This window comes from Syzygium oleosum, unplaced genomic scaffold (assembly GCF_021117445.2).
Source record: "Syzygium oleosum isolate NSW1041296 unplaced genomic scaffold, Sole_v2.1 Sole_v2.05, whole genome shotgun sequence".
Taxonomy (NCBI): domain Eukaryota; kingdom Viridiplantae; phylum Streptophyta; class Magnoliopsida; order Myrtales; family Myrtaceae; genus Syzygium; species Syzygium oleosum.
Genome location: NW_026607489.1, coordinates 13,127,424 through 13,147,300, shown reverse-complemented (window position 1 = coordinate 13,147,300; position 19,877 = coordinate 13,127,424). Strand labels below are relative to the sequence as shown.

At 41.3% G+C, this 19,877-nt stretch overlaps 2 protein-coding genes across 2 annotated transcripts; both read left to right on the top strand.

The window, feature by feature from the left end:
- The first annotated feature begins 6,346 nt into the window (after nt 1-6,346).
- On the top strand, nt 6,347-12,183 carry LOC115665940 (uncharacterized). The gene is made up of 8 exons (XM_056311507.1): nt 6,347-6,751; nt 7,133-7,672; nt 8,035-9,210; nt 9,367-9,694; nt 10,103-10,358; nt 10,454-10,940; nt 11,045-11,397; nt 11,549-12,183. The coding sequence occupies exons 1-8, from the start codon at nt 6,626-6,628 to the stop codon at nt 11,931-11,933; spliced, it is 3,651 nt and encodes a 1,216-aa protein (XP_056167482.1). The 5' UTR covers nt 6,347-6,625; the 3' UTR covers nt 11,934-12,183.
- A 637-nt stretch (nt 12,184-12,820) lies between these two features.
- LOC130138226 (uncharacterized) lies at nt 12,821-18,018 on the top strand. Its single transcript, XM_056311663.1, has 2 exons — nt 12,821-12,902; nt 17,594-18,018. Exons 1-2 carry the CDS (start codon nt 12,821-12,823, stop codon nt 18,016-18,018), a joined length of 507 nt encoding a protein of 168 aa, XP_056167638.1.
- Nucleotides 18,019-19,877: the final 1,859 nt, after the last annotated feature.

Here is a 19,877-nt window from a genome sequence, read left to right as displayed (position 1 = left end):
GCGAACACCCTATCAAGAATTTTCTGCACGTAAATGCTGTGCAATGGTAAAGCTAGCCACAGTTCCAGCTTCTCTTTGGGAAGGAAGGTACGTATTTTCAATGAAAAACGAGAACATTTGCGCGTAAACGAGAACACCCATTAGTGGGATCGTAAGATCTAATACTCTTTGTCAGATCATCAAACATCGTGCATAAATCTCCAATCGCTGATCAATATTACAATAGGTGAACAAAGCAATCGCCCGATACACAGGGACGCGCCTTATGAGGTATTTTCACTTTCTTAGATTAAAGGATTCACTTTCTTAATTAGAAAAGAAAAGAAAAGAAAATATATTAACAAATTTAAGATGGGCAATTTCAAAAAGTATTTTCACTTTCTTAGATTGGGGAATTTACTTTCCTAATTTTATACATGAATGTTTTCCTTGACCCGAAAGTATTTTCAATTGACTTATCATTTTCGGCGAACTAAACAGGTGAAAGTCCAGAAAATATTTTCCCTCAAACAAATGCACTCTAGGGTGTGTTCGTTTTGGTGAAAGTGTTTTCCGGACTTTCATCCGTTTGGTTCTCCGAAAATGATTTAGTCAACGGAAAATACTTTCCGGTCAACGCAAATATCATGTTTAATTTTAGGAAAGTGAATTCCCTAATATAAAGAGATGAAAACATTTTCCAGAATTACTCATCTTGAATTTGTTAATATTTTTTCTTTTCTTTTCTTTTCTTTTCTTTTTCTTTCCTTTCTAAGAAGGAAAACATTAATGTATTTTCTTTTCTTAATAATAATAATTTAAAAATAACAAATAATTTGAAATAATTTAAAAAATACAAAATTTTTTGATAATCACCTTCAGATTTTCCTCACCAAACAACTAAAAATATTTTCCAAGTTTTTTTAGATTTTAGCAAAACACCGAAAAATGAACTCATTTTCCTAGAAAGTATTTTTCAGAAATGGTCCATTTTTCGCAAAACAAACTCAGCCTAATCTTAATCCAAACTCCAAACCTTCACGGCTCCAATTACTTCAGACCGGGAAAAACAGTGCGGGTGTATGGTACATGCAAGAAACCTCAGCAGGCAGGAAAGCCTTACCCAAGGTAACTTTCCTTTGTTGGTCTGAGGCATACAGCTGCTTCGCTGTGAAAAAAAGTGCGGATCAATGAAATAGCCCATCCTGCAAAGGCACATGCATCCTGCAAAAACTCAGAGAAAATTATCCAGTCAATCTTAAATCCATTGCACTAATGTCAATTTAGTCCCAAACTTTTTAATTTTGTGAATTTAATTTTAAACCTTTACGCGAATTTATTCTAATCCTTTTATTGGTCATTTTTCATCGGAAATTGCTGATATGGCGATCCAGTCACTGCTGGACTTCCCACGTGGCATATCGTCACGTTAGCGAATTTCAACGAAAATTGACTAGAAGGATTGCATTAAAATTTCGTGTAAAGATTTAGGACTAAATCAGTTGTTTTGAACTGAAGTGATATCGGTACAACAAGTTTAAGACTAAGTAGGTAATTTTACTAGTAAAGTTCAGACGACATTGGATCAAATAGCGCCGGGGAATACAAGGAGACTCGAGCAGACTTCTCAAGAGCCACCGTCTTCCTTTTCTCGCCCCTCTTACTTGACCCGAGGTCTCAAATGACCATTGTTTCGTTTTTCAAATCCAGAGTGGCTGTTGGCTCAAAGGGATCCCGCTGTACGGCTCTTGGCCTTTAGCGGACTAGTGGGTGACCTGCCATCGGCGGCGGTCGCCCCCTGTCTCCGGTCGACGGAGGAGCCGATGATTTCACCGCCCGCAAAACGACGACCTGCTCGCTGAACGTACCTGTGTACATATATATATATATATATATATATATATATATATATATATATATATATATATATATATATATATCTGCAAACCCAAAACAAGGCCAAAAAAAAAAAAAAAGAACAATGTAGAAATACATTGGAAGGTGGTGCGGTTGGAAGGGAATGATGGACGCTTTAGGTGTTGGCTCCCTACCATGCGTAAAGTAAACTAGAGCATTCCTCAAACACTTTCTTTTTCTTCGACCCCAAAAAAAAAAACTACTTCTTTTTCAAAAATTCCACATTGATGATCGCAAATGATGGAAAACGAATTATATGTCTATCTCGTATGATTAGGTTTACCTCACCAAGAAAGAATGATTAGGTCTACCTTCCACTCCCTATCCTTCCCAAGAATATTTTTTCTTCCTGTGGAGTGACATGAATGTCCCCCTTTTTTGTGTTTTACATTCCTAAAAGTCTAAAAGAGGGACCTTAAAGATTGAGCCTTTTTAAGGACATGCTCAGGTTCAAATCTCGTTATACTATAATCAATATAACCAAAATAGTAATGTGAAAAACACTAATCTCATGAATCTCTTATAATTTTTTATTGAAAATCTTTCCTGCTAGAATGACTATATAACCCCACAAGTCTCCAGAAAAATCGAACTTCAAATCTCTCTATGTGACACCCATTAGACCGAGTTGTCAAAAATTATCTGGGCATAATAAAAAAATTCACTTTCATTCAATAAATTCGAAAGTTTAATCTTACGTACAATACCGAGTATTTATTTTGGAGTATTTAACGAGGGCCAAAAAGCCAGATAACCATACACAACAGTACTCTTCACCGGTTCGATGCATGAATACCCCCTCGATCACCTAATTAAGGAGGCTATGATTTTAGGTCCCCCTCAAGTGATTTCAGTGCTCATGGACGTCAAACACAACCCATTCTTTAATATCAAGACGTGTGTACGCACCCGTGGTGTCACGCCCTGAATCCACAAGCGCGCTAACATCCCACCATGGTCATTATAAATGCGATATCTCAAGACGCGTCGCCAACCCAATCAAATTACTAACGATTAAACGCATGCGGAAGCGAACTAAAAACTTCTAATCACAACAACATGGATAGTCAAGAAAACGCATCTCAATTTAAACAACATCATCAGCAATACATCGGGTTAATATATTACAAGTCTGCCACGTGGACCTTCCTGATTACAATCACAAAAGGGCAGGAGGTTAACCTAGCTCATCTATCTACGATGACAACCTCAACAGGTGTATCCTCTCAAAACAACTGGTTCCCAAGGAACACCGGTCACTACCACTTCGGTTATAGCAATCCGAAGCAGACCAAACGTGTACTCATATCGGAGAATCTGAAAAGTGGTTAACAATAACGAGTGAGATAAATCTCAACAAGTTAACGACCTAAGCCTCGATTAGGAGGTCAACCCATATCGGATGTACCTAAAACATGCAGCGATACATCGATAGCAGATCAATAGCAAAGCTATCCTTGCTTTGCCTTAACTATACACACGAGCAGGCTACTCAACCCAGCGTAAACATCGTGCCATTAAACAATTGTAGGCATTTTTACCTTGCCTTGGCACACATGCCCTGCACGTTATAAACCATCATATACAATCATAATGCAACAATCATATAATGTAATCAGAATACACAACAACTTTTTCATACACAATGCATCCACATATGTCCCGATTATAAGGTGAAACTGCTTTGGTCCATTCCATACCGTGCCTCACAATTTCATCCCATAATCAAGGGCAATGCCACCACAATCTTTCACGCATATTCCGATTACTACAACCACACCTGGGGCACGTCACAACCCGTGATATTCGCATCAGGTTGGCGGTCTTCCAGTATAACCGGGTATCATCCAACCCCATCGGGCACGGCATCGTCTCACCCGACCATAATGATGACATATCCCATAAATGGGTTCATTCCGAATCCGATTCGCAAATGACAACGTCTCCCCTGCTACCAGTGACGGCTTCTAATTACCAAATTGGGGACACCTGTTAGGATCACGGTCAAACCCTAGGTTGGCGATCATCCGGTAGAACCAGGTACAAAGGAACCTTTAGGTGATCATGCACACATAACAATACTCAAGTTCCATCGTTATAATTTTCAATAGCCGATGCAAACACGATCCGTGCTAATACGTTGAAATATCGCAACTTCCACACGTAAAAAACGCACTAAAATAATCACACGTGATTATGCACATATCAATAAATTCTCAAACTCAGCATGCTTCTATATTCAAGTATCCACAACATATTTCTCACATAAAACTTAACAAATAAACCCAACACCTCAAAGTTTATTAATTAAATTCCCACAATTCTATATTTAATAATAATCAATCAATTCAATTCAACATACAAACCAATATATAAGGCAAAATCCAACTTAGGCATCACAATTTAAGCCTAAAATAACCACAATTTAATTTCGGAATTTCCACAAAAATATTAATAAAATTTTAATATTTAAAATTCCGAAAAATTAATAAAATATTAATATTTTAATTCCGAAAATTCATTTAATTAATAATTAAAATAATCCGATAGCTTATCATAAAATTCTCGATAGATTATCGCAATATCGACAATAACTTATCACAAAAGCTTCAATAGCTTATTGCATTTTCTCGATAAATTATCGAGTCCACTTTATCACTTATCGTGATAGCTTATCAACTAATCCTTAATTAATTAGTACTAAACATAATTGACTTAAACTAATCCACCCTAATTAAGTTTAACCTACTAAGCAAGGGAATAGGGCGATAACTCACCCGATTGAAATTCCGAAGACACCGGCACATTGGCAGCGACGAGGGCTACACGTTGTACAGTTTGGAATCGACTCGAGACGACGACACAAAGCTGGAACGGGGCTGAAAAGCAGCCCACAGAACCGGTGGTGCCGTTTTTGGCTTGGAGAGCGGCAAAATGGACGGCGACAAGAGGCCACGGCAGCTTGGGGGCGGTGACCAATGGCTTCAAGGCAGCAAAAACTGCGGCAACGCAGCAGCCAAGGGCTGTTCTGCTGGTTCAGCTGAGAAAAAGAAAGAAAGAGGGAGAGATGTGGGACAATAGAGAGAGAAAGGGAGAGAGAGAGAAGTGGCCGCATGAGGGGGTGAGGAGAGACAAAAGAGATTTTTTTTTTCTCATTCAAGCCAAGCCTCCAAAGTCTTCTTCATCATGCCAAAAGCCCCCAAAGTCTTCACCATTAAACTCCTTTGTCTCTTGGTCATAAATGCAAAGAAGGGTATTTTAGTAATTTCACAAAGTATAAAAATATTTATGCACGTATAAGAGCTAGAATTTTGCGCGGACTCATATAAATCGAGTTTGGGCTCAAACGGATAAGGAATGGACTTGAAAATGCTAATGGGCTCAAACTTGGGCTTGAATTGCAATTGGGCTTAATGGGCTGAATTGGGTCCACTTGGGCTTGTCTTGGGCCCAAGTGACCGAATCACATTGGGCTTGAGGCCCAATGTGCCTTCGTCCGGCCCACTTCATCGTGGGCTCAAATTCTCGGCCTGTTAATTCCTTTTCCGAGAATTTCGAGCAAATCGATAAATGAGTAAATCAATAAGGCGATATCCAATAATTTAGTCTTGAAATCCTCGAAGCTTCGACACCCAAATTTAGATTCTAATTCGTGGTAAAAATCAATTAATTGCGATTTTAGTATATCTTAAACTAATGGGCGGCTTTTAGGAGTTACGCTTATTCGACCCGTGATTGATTCGATATCAAACAACGTTTAAGTTTTCTTGAACCATGGATGATGTCGATTATCATGTAATTGCGAGGGGTCAATCGCTTGTTTCGAAGTATGCGATCATTAGGAATTAATTTAGGGCCGTTCGCAATACATACAACGGTCATGCATAATCACCCGCAATCCGATTGTATATTATTAGTAAAGCGTTTTATAACATTTCCTTGATCGGTCCATAATGGCTCAAAATTATCCCTCGTCAATCCTTATGATCAAATTGTCAATCCATGGTAGGGTTCTCGGGTCGTGCGTACTTAATTCCTTAATAGCATTTCCCTATCGATTAGTCTCTCATAAATGATCAATTCAGAACGAGAATTACTAATAGTACGTCGATTAAATCATCATTTCGTTACATCTGAATAGAGTCGAAATTGAGGATGTCACATGTGGTCATTCATATTAGAAGAAGCAATGCTGGTCCAAACATGTCGGACACCAGATGTTTCAGATGAGGAAAAGCCGTGTGTCCGGTAACAGTGACAAAAGCTTAGCATGCAAGAAAGCTTTAACCCAAGCAAACCATTGTGCGTAGGTTTGAGGCATACCTTACCTTTTTCATTTTCTTGGGTCGGAAAGGCATACATCTTGCTTTGATTCGCAGTAAGTGGGGAACCATGGGAAAATTAAGCCTGTATTGCGAAGCCACTTGCATCGTGAGAAGAAAGCTTAGCATGTAAAGTTTCGGTGAAATGGTATCAAATGCTGTACGGAAGTCGAGCAGACCAAGACTTTTCACGAGTTATTATCGGCTTCATTTCTCCTCTCCTTTTCGCACTGCCCGCGATCACTCATCGATCGTCTTTTTAAATGCTCGTCTCGGACGGGATTGATTCACAAGTGTTAAAAGCTGCTCGTTTCTTCATATATTTGCTCTCTCAATCACTCGTTGCTTGAAATTCTCATACGCATTCGTCTTCTTCAACGGGAAAGTAAGAGGGAGTGGAACTGGCCATGGACTCTAGAAAAGGTGCGGAGGCTGGTTCTGGCAGGAAGAATGACAAGCGCAGTGACCTGATTGATATTATCTTCTCTTGGTCTCTTGAAGAAATCTTCAATATCAATCTCTACGGGGACAAGGTTCTCTTTTCTTAGTCTCTTTCCTTTCTTTCTTTTTTTCTTCATTTTTTTGGGCTAAGTTTGTTGTTCCGATCATGCTTCCGTACTATCATCAGTATAAGTTTAATACAAGTTAGCTCGAAAATGTTCTAAATGGTGTTAGTTCCTTGTTTGCAATTTTTCGTTTGTGAGCCTTGCTATGTGAAGTTGGACTGCTGTATAGTGGTGAAGGACCTTGCTCTCTGTCTCTATGAGGCGAAGTTATTAGGTGTTGGGGGGAATATTTGCTCTTTTAATATGCTATATGGTGTCCGATCCGTGATACGACAGAGGACAGAGTCACTCAATAGATCGAGTGAAGTTGGTTGGTCATGTTTGATTTTCGATACACCCGTTTTGTAGGTGGAGACCGTACCGGAGTCATTTCAATCAGTTGAGCAATACCTTGCTTCTCATACCTTTCCTTTGCTTGAGGAAACACGAGCCAGTCTCTGTTCAAGTATGCAGGATGTATCTAAGCTGCCTTTCGCGAAAGTCACTGGGTTTGTTGAAGGCAAGAAGAATTCTTACTACGTGGAAGTGGACTACTGGAGAAACAGGTCCACTGACAATGGCAAGGAACCTTACAAAACTTTGCCTGGGGATGTTTTGATCTTAACTAATGCTATGCCGGATACCATTACCAGCTTAGAAAGGTTTGCAGGAAGATGGGCATTTGCATCGGTCACTAAAATTACAGAAGACGAGGACAGGGATGCTCAAACGTCAACAATGTTCAGTGTCAGAGCATTTTTGGACAATGAAGTGAACGATGATCGTACCTGGGAGTCAATGTATGCAGTTTTTTTGATAAATGCAGTCACTAACAATAGGATATGGAATGTGCTACACAGATTTGGGAACTTGAAAGTTGTAAGGGAAGTCCTCTGTACGGATTCAGCGGTAAGGACTTTAATTTTCATACTTATTATCTCCATACAGTATACGGTAAACATATTATTGCTGCAACAAAACTTCATCGATTATTAAAAAACAAAAACATTTGCTTTTGAGTTAGCTTGTTATTTGTCCAAACAGTCAAAAGAAGATTGCCCCGAGTCTCGCATTCACATAAATTTCAATGCCACAGTAGCATGACCAAGATTTAGAGATAGTCCTTGTTTATACATCACAAGATCCTTTGTGCTCAATATTAGTGCAGGTTGTGCAAGGATAGAACATAATCAACAAATTTTTCGCAGTTTCTAAGTTTTACTTAGGCTATTTGGGAGTGAATTTTCAAATGAGAACATTTTCGTTTGCAGGCTGAGAAAGATTGCAATCTCTGTATTACCCAAAGTCATGACTCTGGGCATGAGAGTCTCGATAAGAACTTGTTTGATAGTCTGAATGAATCCCAGACAAAAGCTGTTCTATCTTGTCTCAATACAATCAAGTGTAAACACAGGTCGGCCATCGAAATGATACAGGGTCCTCCAGGGACAGGGAAGACCAAAACTGTCGCAGCCCTGCTCTTTACTCTCTTGAAAAGGAAACACAGAACCCTTGTTTGTGCTCCAACAAATGTTGCCATCAAGGAATTGGCATCTCGTGTTTTGCAGCTGGTGAAACAATCGGTGTGCACAAACACTCATGGTGAACGCTTGCTCTATAACTTAGGAGACATACTATGTTTTGGGAACAAGGATCGGATGAAATTAGATTCAGATATGGAAGAAATATTCTTGGATCATCGCGTTGATTGTGTTGAGCGGTGCTTTTCTGTACTCGCAGGTTGGCAGCATTGTCTACCTTCCACGATTGATACTCTCAATGACTGTGTTGACCAATACCACATTTTTCTGGAGAATGAACGCATGATTATATCGAAGCCTAATGGTAATGAATCCAAACCTGAATTTAAATCATTTCTGGAATTTTTCAAGCACAGATTCAAGTCAAGTGCACATTGTCTTCGAAGATGCCTCTCTATCTTATGCACCCATGTATCCAAAAGTTACCTTTTGGATCAAAATTTCCAGGATATTAAGTCCCTTCTCATCTTACTTGATTCTTTTGAAGTTTCACTATGTAGAGAGAAGTTGGATTCTAGAAAGTTGAAGGAAGCTTTTTCAGTGGACCCATCTTCATTAAAAACTCTCACAGATCCACTATATACAGCATTATTGATGAAGAGACATGAATGCCTCTCTGTTTTGCGAACTCTTAACACATCTCTTAGAAGGCTAAACCTTGCAACATTTGCAAGTAAGAGCAAGATAGCTGAGTTCTGTTATCAAGCAGCTTCCTTGATTTTCTGCACTGCCTCCTGCTCATATAAGCTCTACACTATGGGAATGGAGGCTGTTAGTTTATTGGTGATTGATGAGGCTGCACAGTTGAAAGAATCCGAGTCAATGATTCCGCTAAAACTTCAAGGTGTCAGCCATGCAATTTTAGTTGGAGATGAATGTCAGTTGCCTGCAATGGTTGAGAGCAAGGTATGTTGTCGCTGAATATTTGTCTAGGAACGTGCACAAGCATACATAAACATAAATAGTTTTTATGCTTAATTTACCTTTAACACAAGCATACATAAACATGAATTATTTTATGCTTAATTGACCTTTAAGTTTGTGTATATTTTTATTCTACAGCTTTCTAGCAAGGCTGGCTTTGGAAGGAGTCTATTCGAAAGGTTGAGTTCTCTGGGCCATCCAAGGCACCTTCTCAATATCCAGTACAGGATGCATCCTGAGATAAGTCGCTTTCCAGCATCCACCTTTTACAAAAATCAAATTCAAGATGGGTCAAATGTTACCAGCAAAAGTTACGTAAAATGTCATTTGCCGTGGCCAATGTTTGGCCCCTACTCCTTCATAGATATTTCTAACGGAACCGAAGAAGGTGGGGATGATGGACATAGCCTTAGAAACAATGTTGAGGTAGGAATCGTCTCGATGATTTTGAGGAATCTATACGGAGGTAAGCCATGAAAGAATTTCACCATATAATTTCATTTTCTGCCAGATGGTATGAATTAATGCAAATAACTACTATGTCTTTGCACGTTTGGTTATACCTGTGGATGCACCTATTACTATACCGTTGTAGAGCATGGGCGGGCAGTTGTTGACTGCGGAAGCGGCAAGAGAAGAATATTTCTGCTCGATCTTACAGTGAAGTCCATTTAGTTTCTTGGGATGTTGGGAGAGATTTACATAGCTTTAAATGCTTTTTGACACTGGAGATGATGTGCGTTCTTGTCATTTAGGTTATTAACTCAGCCTTACAGGACACGTAAGACAGTAATCGGAGGTGTACAGAACACTTTCACGTTAGTGTGGTCGTAACTTTTCCCTCACTAATTATATCGTCTTGATTTTTCTGCAGCATGCAAATCTTCAGGCGAAGATCTAAGTGTTGGCGTGATATCTCCATATAGTGCTCAGGTTGCTGCAATACAAAAGAAAATTGGAAAAAGATATGGAAATGTCAAAGGCTTCACAGTAAAAGTGAGGTCAGTGGATGGGTTCCAAGGGGGTGAAGAAGACATCATAATAGTATCCACCGTGAGATCAAACCCTCGTGGTTTTATTGGGTTCGTTTCTGATACTAAGAGAACCAATGCCACTATCACCAGGGCAAGGTAGTCTCTTCTATTCCTTCTTAACTGGGGCAATTTGAATTTTGCCATAAGATGTCATATACCAACAATCCCTGCTTTTTGCTGCCTCTATTTAGATACTCTCTTTGGATTTTGGGAAACGGGAGAACGCTGTCGAGAAGTAAATCTGTATGGGAAGCATTGGTTCATGATGCTAAGAGCCGTGGATGTTTCTTCAGCATAGATGATGTTATAGCCGTTTTGGATGGGAAGAATAATGAGCTTGATGATCCGGTCGATGGAAGTAGTGTACTATCTAGAAATGCACAGCAGAGGGCAAAGCGCTTTGGTGATGCTAAGAGCCGAGAATGTTTGTCCAATACCGATGAAGTTAAAGCCATTTTGGATGGGAAGAATAATCAGCTTGATGATCCGGTCGATGGAAGTAGTCTACTATCTAGAAATGCGTGGGCGAGGGCTAAGTGCTTTAGTGATGCTAAGAGCCAACGATGTTCCTCCAGTGCTGATGAAGTTAAAGCCATTTCGGATGGGAAGAAAGAGAATATTCAGCTCGATGATCCGCTTGGTGGAAATAGTGACCTATTTAGAAATGCTCGGTGGAGGGTAAAGCACTTTGCAGATGGTTTCCTTTTCTTAGAAATATGGACATTCGACTTTTGCAGAATCAATGACATTACGTTTTCTTGTCCACTATTTTGTCTATGCAGGTTTTCTTCGGGGACAACTTTGTGAAGTCTTTCAGAAAGCTGACGTCACTTAGGACCAAGATGTCAATCATGAACCTCATATCAAAACTTGCCAGTGGCTGGAGACCTAAGAAGAGCGATGTGGGTTTACTCCCTAAAAGCTCTTCTCCTATGGTGAAGCAATTCGAGGTAGAAGGTCTCTACGTGCTGTGCACTGTCGATATACTAAAGGAACTTAGGTACATTCAAATCTTGAAGATTTGGGATGTATTGCCCTTAAGCGATGCGATGATAGTGGTTGAACATCTTGACAGCGAGTTCAAAACATATGCAGACGATTTCATTAGTCGCTGCAACGAGAAATGTATTGATGGGTAAGTCTCATATTTTTTTACTAACTTCCGATCGAAGGCTTATCAATAGTCTGTAAGATTCACTTCCCTGGATAAATGACCCCAGGAGCTGACTCGAATTGATGTTTTTCAAACTACTATCTTTTATGAGCACATATCTTCTGTTGTGTAGGGATCAGGAAGTTCCAAAGACATGGGATTGTCCTCATGGCATTGCTTGTTTCCGTAGTCCGGATCATGTTCAAGATGGAAGCAGTTTCGGTGCCAATACTTCAAATCTGGGAGGGAGAGAGAGCCTGATTTCAATGAGATTCCACCCCTCATCATCAGGTGTAGTCAGTAACTTGTTATCGGAGGACCACGATAACGAATTGAATCTCCCATCTGAAGTAACCGAGATAGATCAAGAGAAGAATTCCCTGCGCTTGTTATCAGAGGACCACAATAGTGAATTGAATCTTGCATCTGAAGTAACCGAGCTAGATCAAGAGAAGAATTCTGTGAAATCTCTCTTCAGTAGGCTTCTGAGTTCCCTCTTCAGAGGGTTTCGTATTTGAGTCACACATGCTGTTCCTTCTTCACAGGGTGCTTTTGACAGAATCAGAGGGGGAGGAGTTGATTGATGCTTGAATCAGGAAGGAAAATGCCATTTCTTTGCAAGGAACTTTTCGTTCGGCCGGAATTTCTGTGCCCATGCCGGGTATCTTCGAGTAGGCATGGAACTTGTCAACTATGTATCTTCTGCTGGTTTTGTGTTTGTGTATAGTTGGTTGATTAATTCGTACAGAAGTTTGGATCAGGTGTCCACAGCTACGAAGTGAAAATTCATCTCCAGACATGGCTAAGATTGCCTTCATACTTGGCATGTCGCTTTCTGTCTTTGCATGCTATACTTTGTGCAGGGTCGCGCACAAGAATGTAAACGACTTTCTTTGATAATTTTTGCGTTATAATGACATAAAACGAATGATTTTTGCTATGGGAACGAGGTGAGAGGTGACGTGGCGGATGTGAGCCTTGATCCTCACCATTACAAGTTCGAGTTCAGCATTAATAAAAACGAATGGTAGATGTGAGAATTTCTTGTGATTCTCTTTTCAGCTCGTTTTCTGTTCCCGGCTTCATAGGGACTTTAAGGGCGCGAATGAAAACATTTTTCTTCTCCGGCCCTATTTCTGGCTAAAAATTGAAAATTTTATTTTTCTTTCCGGACGAGTTTCTGAGCAAAAAGCAATGTTTAATAACGACACAAATTTTTTTTTCCCCAAATAGAAATTTATTTGATAACAATACAAAATTTCTATTCCCGCCAGCCAGTGAGCGACTGCGGTGGTAGGCGACTGGCGAGTGGCGACAGCAACAGGTGATGGTGAGGGGCGACGGGTGGCGACAACGGCCGGCCAGCAAGCGGCTGCAGCGGTGGCAGGTGGCCGGCCAGTGGGCGATGGCAGCAGTGAACGACCTGCCGGTGAGCAGCTGCAGATGGCTGGCTGCCAACAGCAAGTGTGAGGCGGTGGGCGACAATGGTAAGCAATAAAAGAGAATTGTTATTTCCGTTTCTATTTCAGAAACAGAAAAGTAAAAAAAATTAACTTCTCATTTCTGTTTCAAATATATTTCCAAGTCAAAATTTATCTCAGAAATAAAAAAAATGAAATTATTTTACCAAACGGATTTCTGTTCCAAATCTATTCCTGAGAAAAAAACATAGAAAAATAGGAAAACAGAATAGTTATCATTTGCGTCCTAAAAAAACGGATTCTTACATTTTTCTCGATTTCGATTTCAATCCCTTTGCACTGCTTTTTCTTTCTTGTTTCTTCTTGTCTCTAGCGTGTGAATTCAAATATAAGATTACAAATCTATCTTCGAAGTCTGTCATTTTGTTTGGCAACATTTATCCCAACCTTTAGCTTAAATAAACCCCACAGAGTTTACCGACAGGATGGCAACCATCGCTTCTAATATTCATTTAAAGGTTAATATCACGAAAAATCCCAAACTGATATATTTATGATAAATTTACTCCAAATAACCCTAAAATGATACATATGTGATAAATTTACCTTATGTTTGTTTCCGTTAAATTTTACCAACAAATCGTTTAGTTAGATGACACGTGGTAATGCATACCAATTTGGAGTTTTACCTCTTTATTTGTCACAAGTTCATCAATTTGTGATTTTTTGTGATATTAATCCAACATAATGAAAGATAAATTTGTCACAAGTGTACTAGTTTAGAGTTTTTGATTATAAAAAAATTAGCTGGGAGTAAATTTGTCACAAGTGTACCGGTTTGGGATTTGGTATTAACCTTTCCTTTAAATTGATCAATTTACTATTTATGGACCATATTCCAAATACAATTGCTCAACCAACCCTTTTATTTACAACATTGAAGTCCAATTCCAAATTAGTTTTCCACTATGAGGAGGGGCGAGGAGTCGATGCCTAAAATGTTCATTTTTTTTTTCAATTTTAGAGTTGGTGTGAATTTTTAGAGTCGCTCCATCGTACGTAGACAACTAAGGCCATCCGCGGCTCCATCCATCTTCCATGATGGAGGAGCCCTCTTCATTGGAGAGAGAGTGAAGGGGGAATAGAAAAAATGTATGGTACGGATACCAAATTGTCAATTCAATTAAACTTTTCAATTTTTAGCAATTGAGTTCTAAATCTTTTGACATTAGCAATTTCGAAAAAATTATCCGAAAAATCCTAAACCTATTTAATTTGCCCACATGTTTTTCCATTTCAGCAGTATGTTCTTCCAAATAATGATGGAAATATATTTACCCGATTACATCTGCTGCCAATTCAGTCATAAACCTTTTAAGTTTACCAATTAAGTTATAAACATTTTCACTTATTGCCAATTGAGTCAATCAGGTCAATTTTGGTCAGAAATTGCTGACGTGAACGTTGGGTGGCCACGTGACACTGATGTGGACATTTTTGACTAATATTTTAATAATTTTTTGAAATTTTTATGGTTTTTTTTCTTTTTTTTTTCCTTTTCTGTGTGTTTTTTTTATTTGGTTTTAGAGTTAGGGCCAGCGAGGGTGGCCGGCCGACCCTCGTCGGCCACAGGCAAGGGCCGCAACGCCCTTATCAGATCTGGCTAAGCGAGGGCTTGGCAGCCACCAAGCGCACATCATCGTCACGTGTCTCAAGAAAGTAATAAAATAAGACATGTCATCATTTCCGTTAGCCTAGTTACACGGAGTTAACCTTTAGGACTCAATTTAATCAATTTGGAAAGTTTTAAGACTTGATTGCACATTTTTGTAAGTTTTAGAACTCAATTGTATTTTTATGACAAGTTTTAGGACTTCTAATGCACATATCCATTTTCTTTTATAGTTTTAGTCGAAGTGTAAGGACACCACTTGTGACATCCTGAAAATTTATCCATTTGGGATTTGTGAAATATTTGATTTTATAAATGTACTCGTAGTTAGTTCTCGTCCGGAATTGATCATTCCTAGGACACTAACCTTTAGGGAAAGGCTAATCAGGGATTTAAATTTCGTGCGACTAAGAGAAAATTCGATCGTGAATTGACTTTCGACCATAAAATCGCCGAGGTGACATTTTGAGTCACTGTTGGCCGATCCAAGGATAGTCAGGGGTCAGTTCGCCATTGTCATAGTAGTGGATCACAAGTGATTCCGCCGGACCACGAAACGAATTGACGAATGATCCTGAACCTATACCGAACGATCGTACCCCTCGGATCTAGTGATCGAACCTCGCAATTTAAATGACAACCGAAGTCATCGCGAACCAAATGAACTTGCACGTAACTCGATTTATTATCAGTCACGGGTTGAATATGCGAATTTCCCCAACAAGCCGCCCGTTAGTTTGAGAAACGCTCGAGTTGTGTTCAATAAAATTTAATTATTTAATTGAGCCCAAATTGGACATCGGAAAATTTGGAAGTCATAACAGGACATTAGGATGACGTTGCGGTTGAAACGTGCAATTTTGGATTGTCCCGAATCCTTCAAAAAAATTCAATTTCGATGAGAAATGAGGAAAGTGACCATTTTACCCCTAAGAATTTATAAAGGGCAAGTTATATGAAGGAGGGGCATTTTGGTCATTTTGCCCTAACTTTTTGGTTGGACATTTTTGTCCTTGGAATTTTATGAAATTCCCAAATTACCCTTGGATATTTTTGGGTAAGATCCGATCTTGGCCGTCGGTTCCAACATAAAATCAAATCTCGGCAGTTGATTAAAAAGATTAAACAAAGGCAAGATGGTCATTTGCCATTTTGGTCAAAAATCTCACTATTTGAGTCCAAGACCCACTTTCTCTCTCTTCATTTCCTCTCTCTCTCATTCGGCCTCTCTCTCTCCCTCACCGACCGGACCAGCCGCCCCCTCTCGCCCGTACGCCGCACCGCTGCCGTCCGGCCACCGCCCGCTGTGCCGCGTCGCCCGCGCCGCCGCAACACCGCCAGCCTCACCCGCCATTCCACTCCTTCTCTCTCTCCTTCCCCGTGATCGTGACCCACAGCAAGGAAGCCGTCGCCGCCGCCGTACGCCATCCGCCCCAAGCCGCCAAGCCGCTCGCCGTTCGCCGCCGTCCTCGTCGATCGCCGCCGCTTTTCGCTCTAGCCGCTTTAGTCTAGAGTCCGGTAAGTCGCGCTCTAAACCTTAGTTAAGACATCGGGTATCGAAGGATAATTTTTGGGTGAAATCGGGATTATTTGGGTGCGGAATTGTACGATTTAGGAGTGGAATCGATTAGCGGGCCTAGGATTGAATTCAGGAAGTTTTGATGGAAATTTCGAGGTCGGAAGTGGGCTGTGGATGGTTGATTAGTGGGCTGTGATGCTCGGTTTGGTTTGTAAATTGGATATTTAGAACCGGCGATTAATTGCGGGAAAATGTCGTCAAGAGCCGGAACTGATTTGGCGTGGTTTGGGTATAGAAAATTGCCGATTTGTGTGTTGATGGTGTGTTTGTATTGTGATTGAATTGTGATGGTAAAATTGGGTGCATTGGTGTGCAATTGATTGGTTGAAATGTGCTTGCTTATGTGCATGCCTGGGCTAGATTGAATTAATTGTCAATTGGCCGTGAATGAGCATGAAATTATGTGTGAATTGTTGTGTGCACGGGCCACGTGTGATTAGCCAATGTATTGTCATGCAAGTACTAAGTGTGTGAACGAACAAGGAATTGTGAGTAGTGTGGTATGTGCGATCGTGGGAATATTTCCGTCCTGAGGTGGTACGATTACGCGGGACGATGCCCGGTATTACCGGAGGACGACCAACCTGAGGCGGTACCATTACGCGGGTTGTGTCGTAGGTGGTAGGTGTTAAGCCTGAGGCGATACGACTACGCAGGCAACATACATGGCCTGAGGCGGCACCATTACGCGGGCCGAGGAGTGCTAGAAATATAGCCAACCTGAGGCGGTACCATTACGCGAGTTGTACACTGCGAGAATGGATGTTGAGCTTGAGGCGGTACCACTACGCGGGCAAGATACATGGCCTGAGGCGATATCATTACGCGGGCCCAGGAATGTTGTGTATATGGGATGATCGCAGTGTACCTGAGGCGGTTTCATTACGCGGGTCACTGGCGAGTAGTGTGGAAAAGGATATGATGAAACAAGCGTGAATGCGTGGCTTGGGATTCGAACATGCATGTGATTGAAAAATATAGTATTATGGATAATGTGCAGGTTACACGCTGGGAATGCCAAGTAAGTACCGATTGTGTGCCTGTTATGCGATGTTTGAATGTGTGATTGTGTTTGTGATTGTCTGGAGGTACGTGATAGCCTAGGTGGGGTTTAAGGGTGTACTTACTGAGATGTAATCTCACGGTTGTTTCAACCGAATATTTCAGAACCCCGGCAGGAACAATGAATCTCCCGCCACCGCCACCTGAGCGTTTTGGAGTACCGGTACACACCGAACAGGAGATTACAGAGTTTCCCATGGTTGATAATATGACCTGGATTAAGCACACTACTATCGTTTTTGTAGACGTAGGATTACCCTTGTGGGAGCCCCATGTATATACCGCATGGTTCTTTAGGGACGGAGTAGATGAGTTCGGTCCCGTTCGAGATTTTGGTGTTTTTTTTTTATTTGGTTGGGGACTGGGACCCGACTGCCGTACCCCCTCCTGACGGCGAGTTGACTAGTGCAGAAACTAGTCTGGCGCAATCGGGATTGCATCCAGCACCTACGGCACAGGGATCTTCAGGGGCTGAGAACAAGCCGGAGCCGGAAGGGTCTTTAGCGGGAGACGATTCGATGGATGTGGATCTAGAGCCGATCCTAGAGGAGAGGCCGGAAGAGGAGGAACCCGAGGCAGAACCCGAAGATGAGCCTGCTGAGTCCGCAGAGCCTGAGGAAGAACCCAAGTATATACTCCCTTTTAAGCAGTGGATGGACCCTAATTTCGTGCCCGAGGATGGTTTCTTTGAGGAGCCGGCTGAGGAGGATCAAGACAAAGTTCCAGCTGAATCGGGTGATATAAACCACCCGATCGAGATTGAGGCAGAGTCGGAGTCCTTGGAGGAACAGTCTGATCAGGCGAATTCAGATTCAGAGGACGAAGAATCAGACTCGAAATGGACGCCAAGCAAGGGTCGTAGAGGCTAGCGTAGGGGCTAATAATAAGTTTTGGAGGTGTATCATTTTTGTGGATGGAGTGCCAGGTCATCGATCTTTTTGATATCGATGGTTATAGTACGGTATGCATACGTATAACAGCGGTTCGTAGTTTGATGTGTTTTTATATTTGGTGGTTTTGTAAATGGTGAATATTGTATAAGTTTGGTAATCAGAAATGAATATGTATATTCTCCCTAATTATCCCAGTTCCAATTGTCCGGGTATTTGTAGTTTCCACTGTTGATTTAAATCTCTGAGATGGGGTAAGTGAGGTCGACGATAACCTGGGACGTCGCATAAACTGACTAGTGGAGGGTGTCTATAACAGGATTGGGGTTAGGGGCGTGACATCTCCGTTTGAATTTGTATCAGAGCAAGGTTAGCTCGATCTAAACTGGTCGAAGTTGGAGTGATAAGGAGTAGAGACCCTGGGATAACAATTTAGGGAGACCTTAGTCAGTTATAGAGCGGAATAAGCTGCATATGCCTCCAGATTGTTTGTTGTGATTGATTGAGTGAGTTGTTTGTTGCAATGACTGAATGCAGGTGCGTCTGGACCTAAGGTAAGTGTTCAGACCCTATTGATTGTGGCCTCGCGTTTGTATTATTGGATTGCCTACTAAGTGAATCTTTGCATTAAATTCACTGCCTAGAACTAGACTGATCTAGTTGACCTAGGTTACTAATTCCTGAGTGGAATTATAGCAGGTAGGAGAATGATAAGAAGCTGATACAATGAGCAGCGAAGGAAGAGGTGTAGGAAGAGTCCCAAGAAGGGGCGCAGGAAGAGGAACAAGAGGTGGAGGTCGTGCTTGAGCTAGAGTTATAGAGGACATCGGAATGGGTGTTAGAGCAATAGATAATCCTAGAGTTGGTGCTGAAGCTGCAGTGGACCCTCGAGTCGATGTTAGACCTGCAGAGGACCCTAGAATGGAAGCGGTCATGAGGACCCTAGAGCAGATTGGTAACATAATAGGACAGCAGACTCAGGAGCGAGCTGCTACAATTGCCCAAGCTGCCGAGGCCGCTGCTGCTAATAATAATAATGGGAACCAAGGGTAGGGGCAAATTAATGTGAATAGGGCAATGCACCAACTGGTAGAGCGATTTATGAAGCTAAAACCGCCTAAGTTTTCTGGGAAAGGTGACCCTGAGGCTGCACCTCGATGGGTAGAGGAACTTGAGAAAACTTTTGAGGTATTAGAGTGTACCGATAATGAGAAGGTAACTCAGGCAGTATACCAGTTGCAGAATAACGCGAATGATTGGTAGAAGGCCACTAGGGATAGAATATTTTCGGAAGGTACTGCCCGAACTTGGACTGCTTTTACTAAGAGTTTTTATGAGAAATATTTCTTGGCCAGCGCTAGAGAAAGAAAACTAGCTGAGTTTATGAGACTCCGCCAAGGCCAGATGACAGTAGATCAATATGAGGCAGAATTTGTGAGATTGTCTAAATTTTCACCGAGAATGGTGGGGCATCCCGATGATAAGGCGCGAAGATTTCGAGATGGACTGAGAGCTGACATTCGCAGCTAGTTATTACTGGCAAACCTGAGGACTTACGAGGAGATATTTGACATGGCTCAAGTCCTTGAGCGTGATCAGGTGGATAGGACCGCAGCTTCTGGATCGAGGTTTACCCCGAGAAGGGACAATCATAATCTCGGGAAGAGGCCGATGACGAGTAATAGACGCTTTGTCCCTCCTATTAGAAGAAATATCGAGAAGCCGGTCCGAAATCAGAATGGTCCATGTAGAGTATGTGGCGAAAGGCATGGAAATGGACCTTCTCCAACCCGGGGTGGAGCATGTTTTGGGTGTGGCGGATTTGGTCATCATGTGAG

Bases quoted from the DNA above. Each gene is read 5' to 3' on its own strand.
- LOC115665940 (XM_056311507.1), top strand. From the start codon at position 6,626: ATGGACTCTAGAAAAGGTGCGGAGGCTGGTTCTGGCAGGAAGAATGAC. The intron at 9,211-9,366 runs GTATGTTGTCGC...TTTATTCTACAG, and splicing joins CTGCAATGGTTGAGAGCAAG to CTTTCTAGCAAGGCTGGCTT. The intron at 9,695-10,102 runs GTAAGCCATGAA...ATTTTTCTGCAG, and splicing joins TTTGAGGAATCTATACGGAG to CATGCAAATCTTCAGGCGAA.
- LOC130138226 (XM_056311663.1), top strand. From the start codon at position 12,821: ATGGCAGCAGTGAACGACCTGCCGGTGAGCAGCTGCAGATGGCTGGCT. The intron at 12,903-17,593 runs GTAAGCAATAAA...GATTGCATCCAG, and splicing joins TGAGGCGGTGGGCGACAATG to CACCTACGGCACAGGGATCT.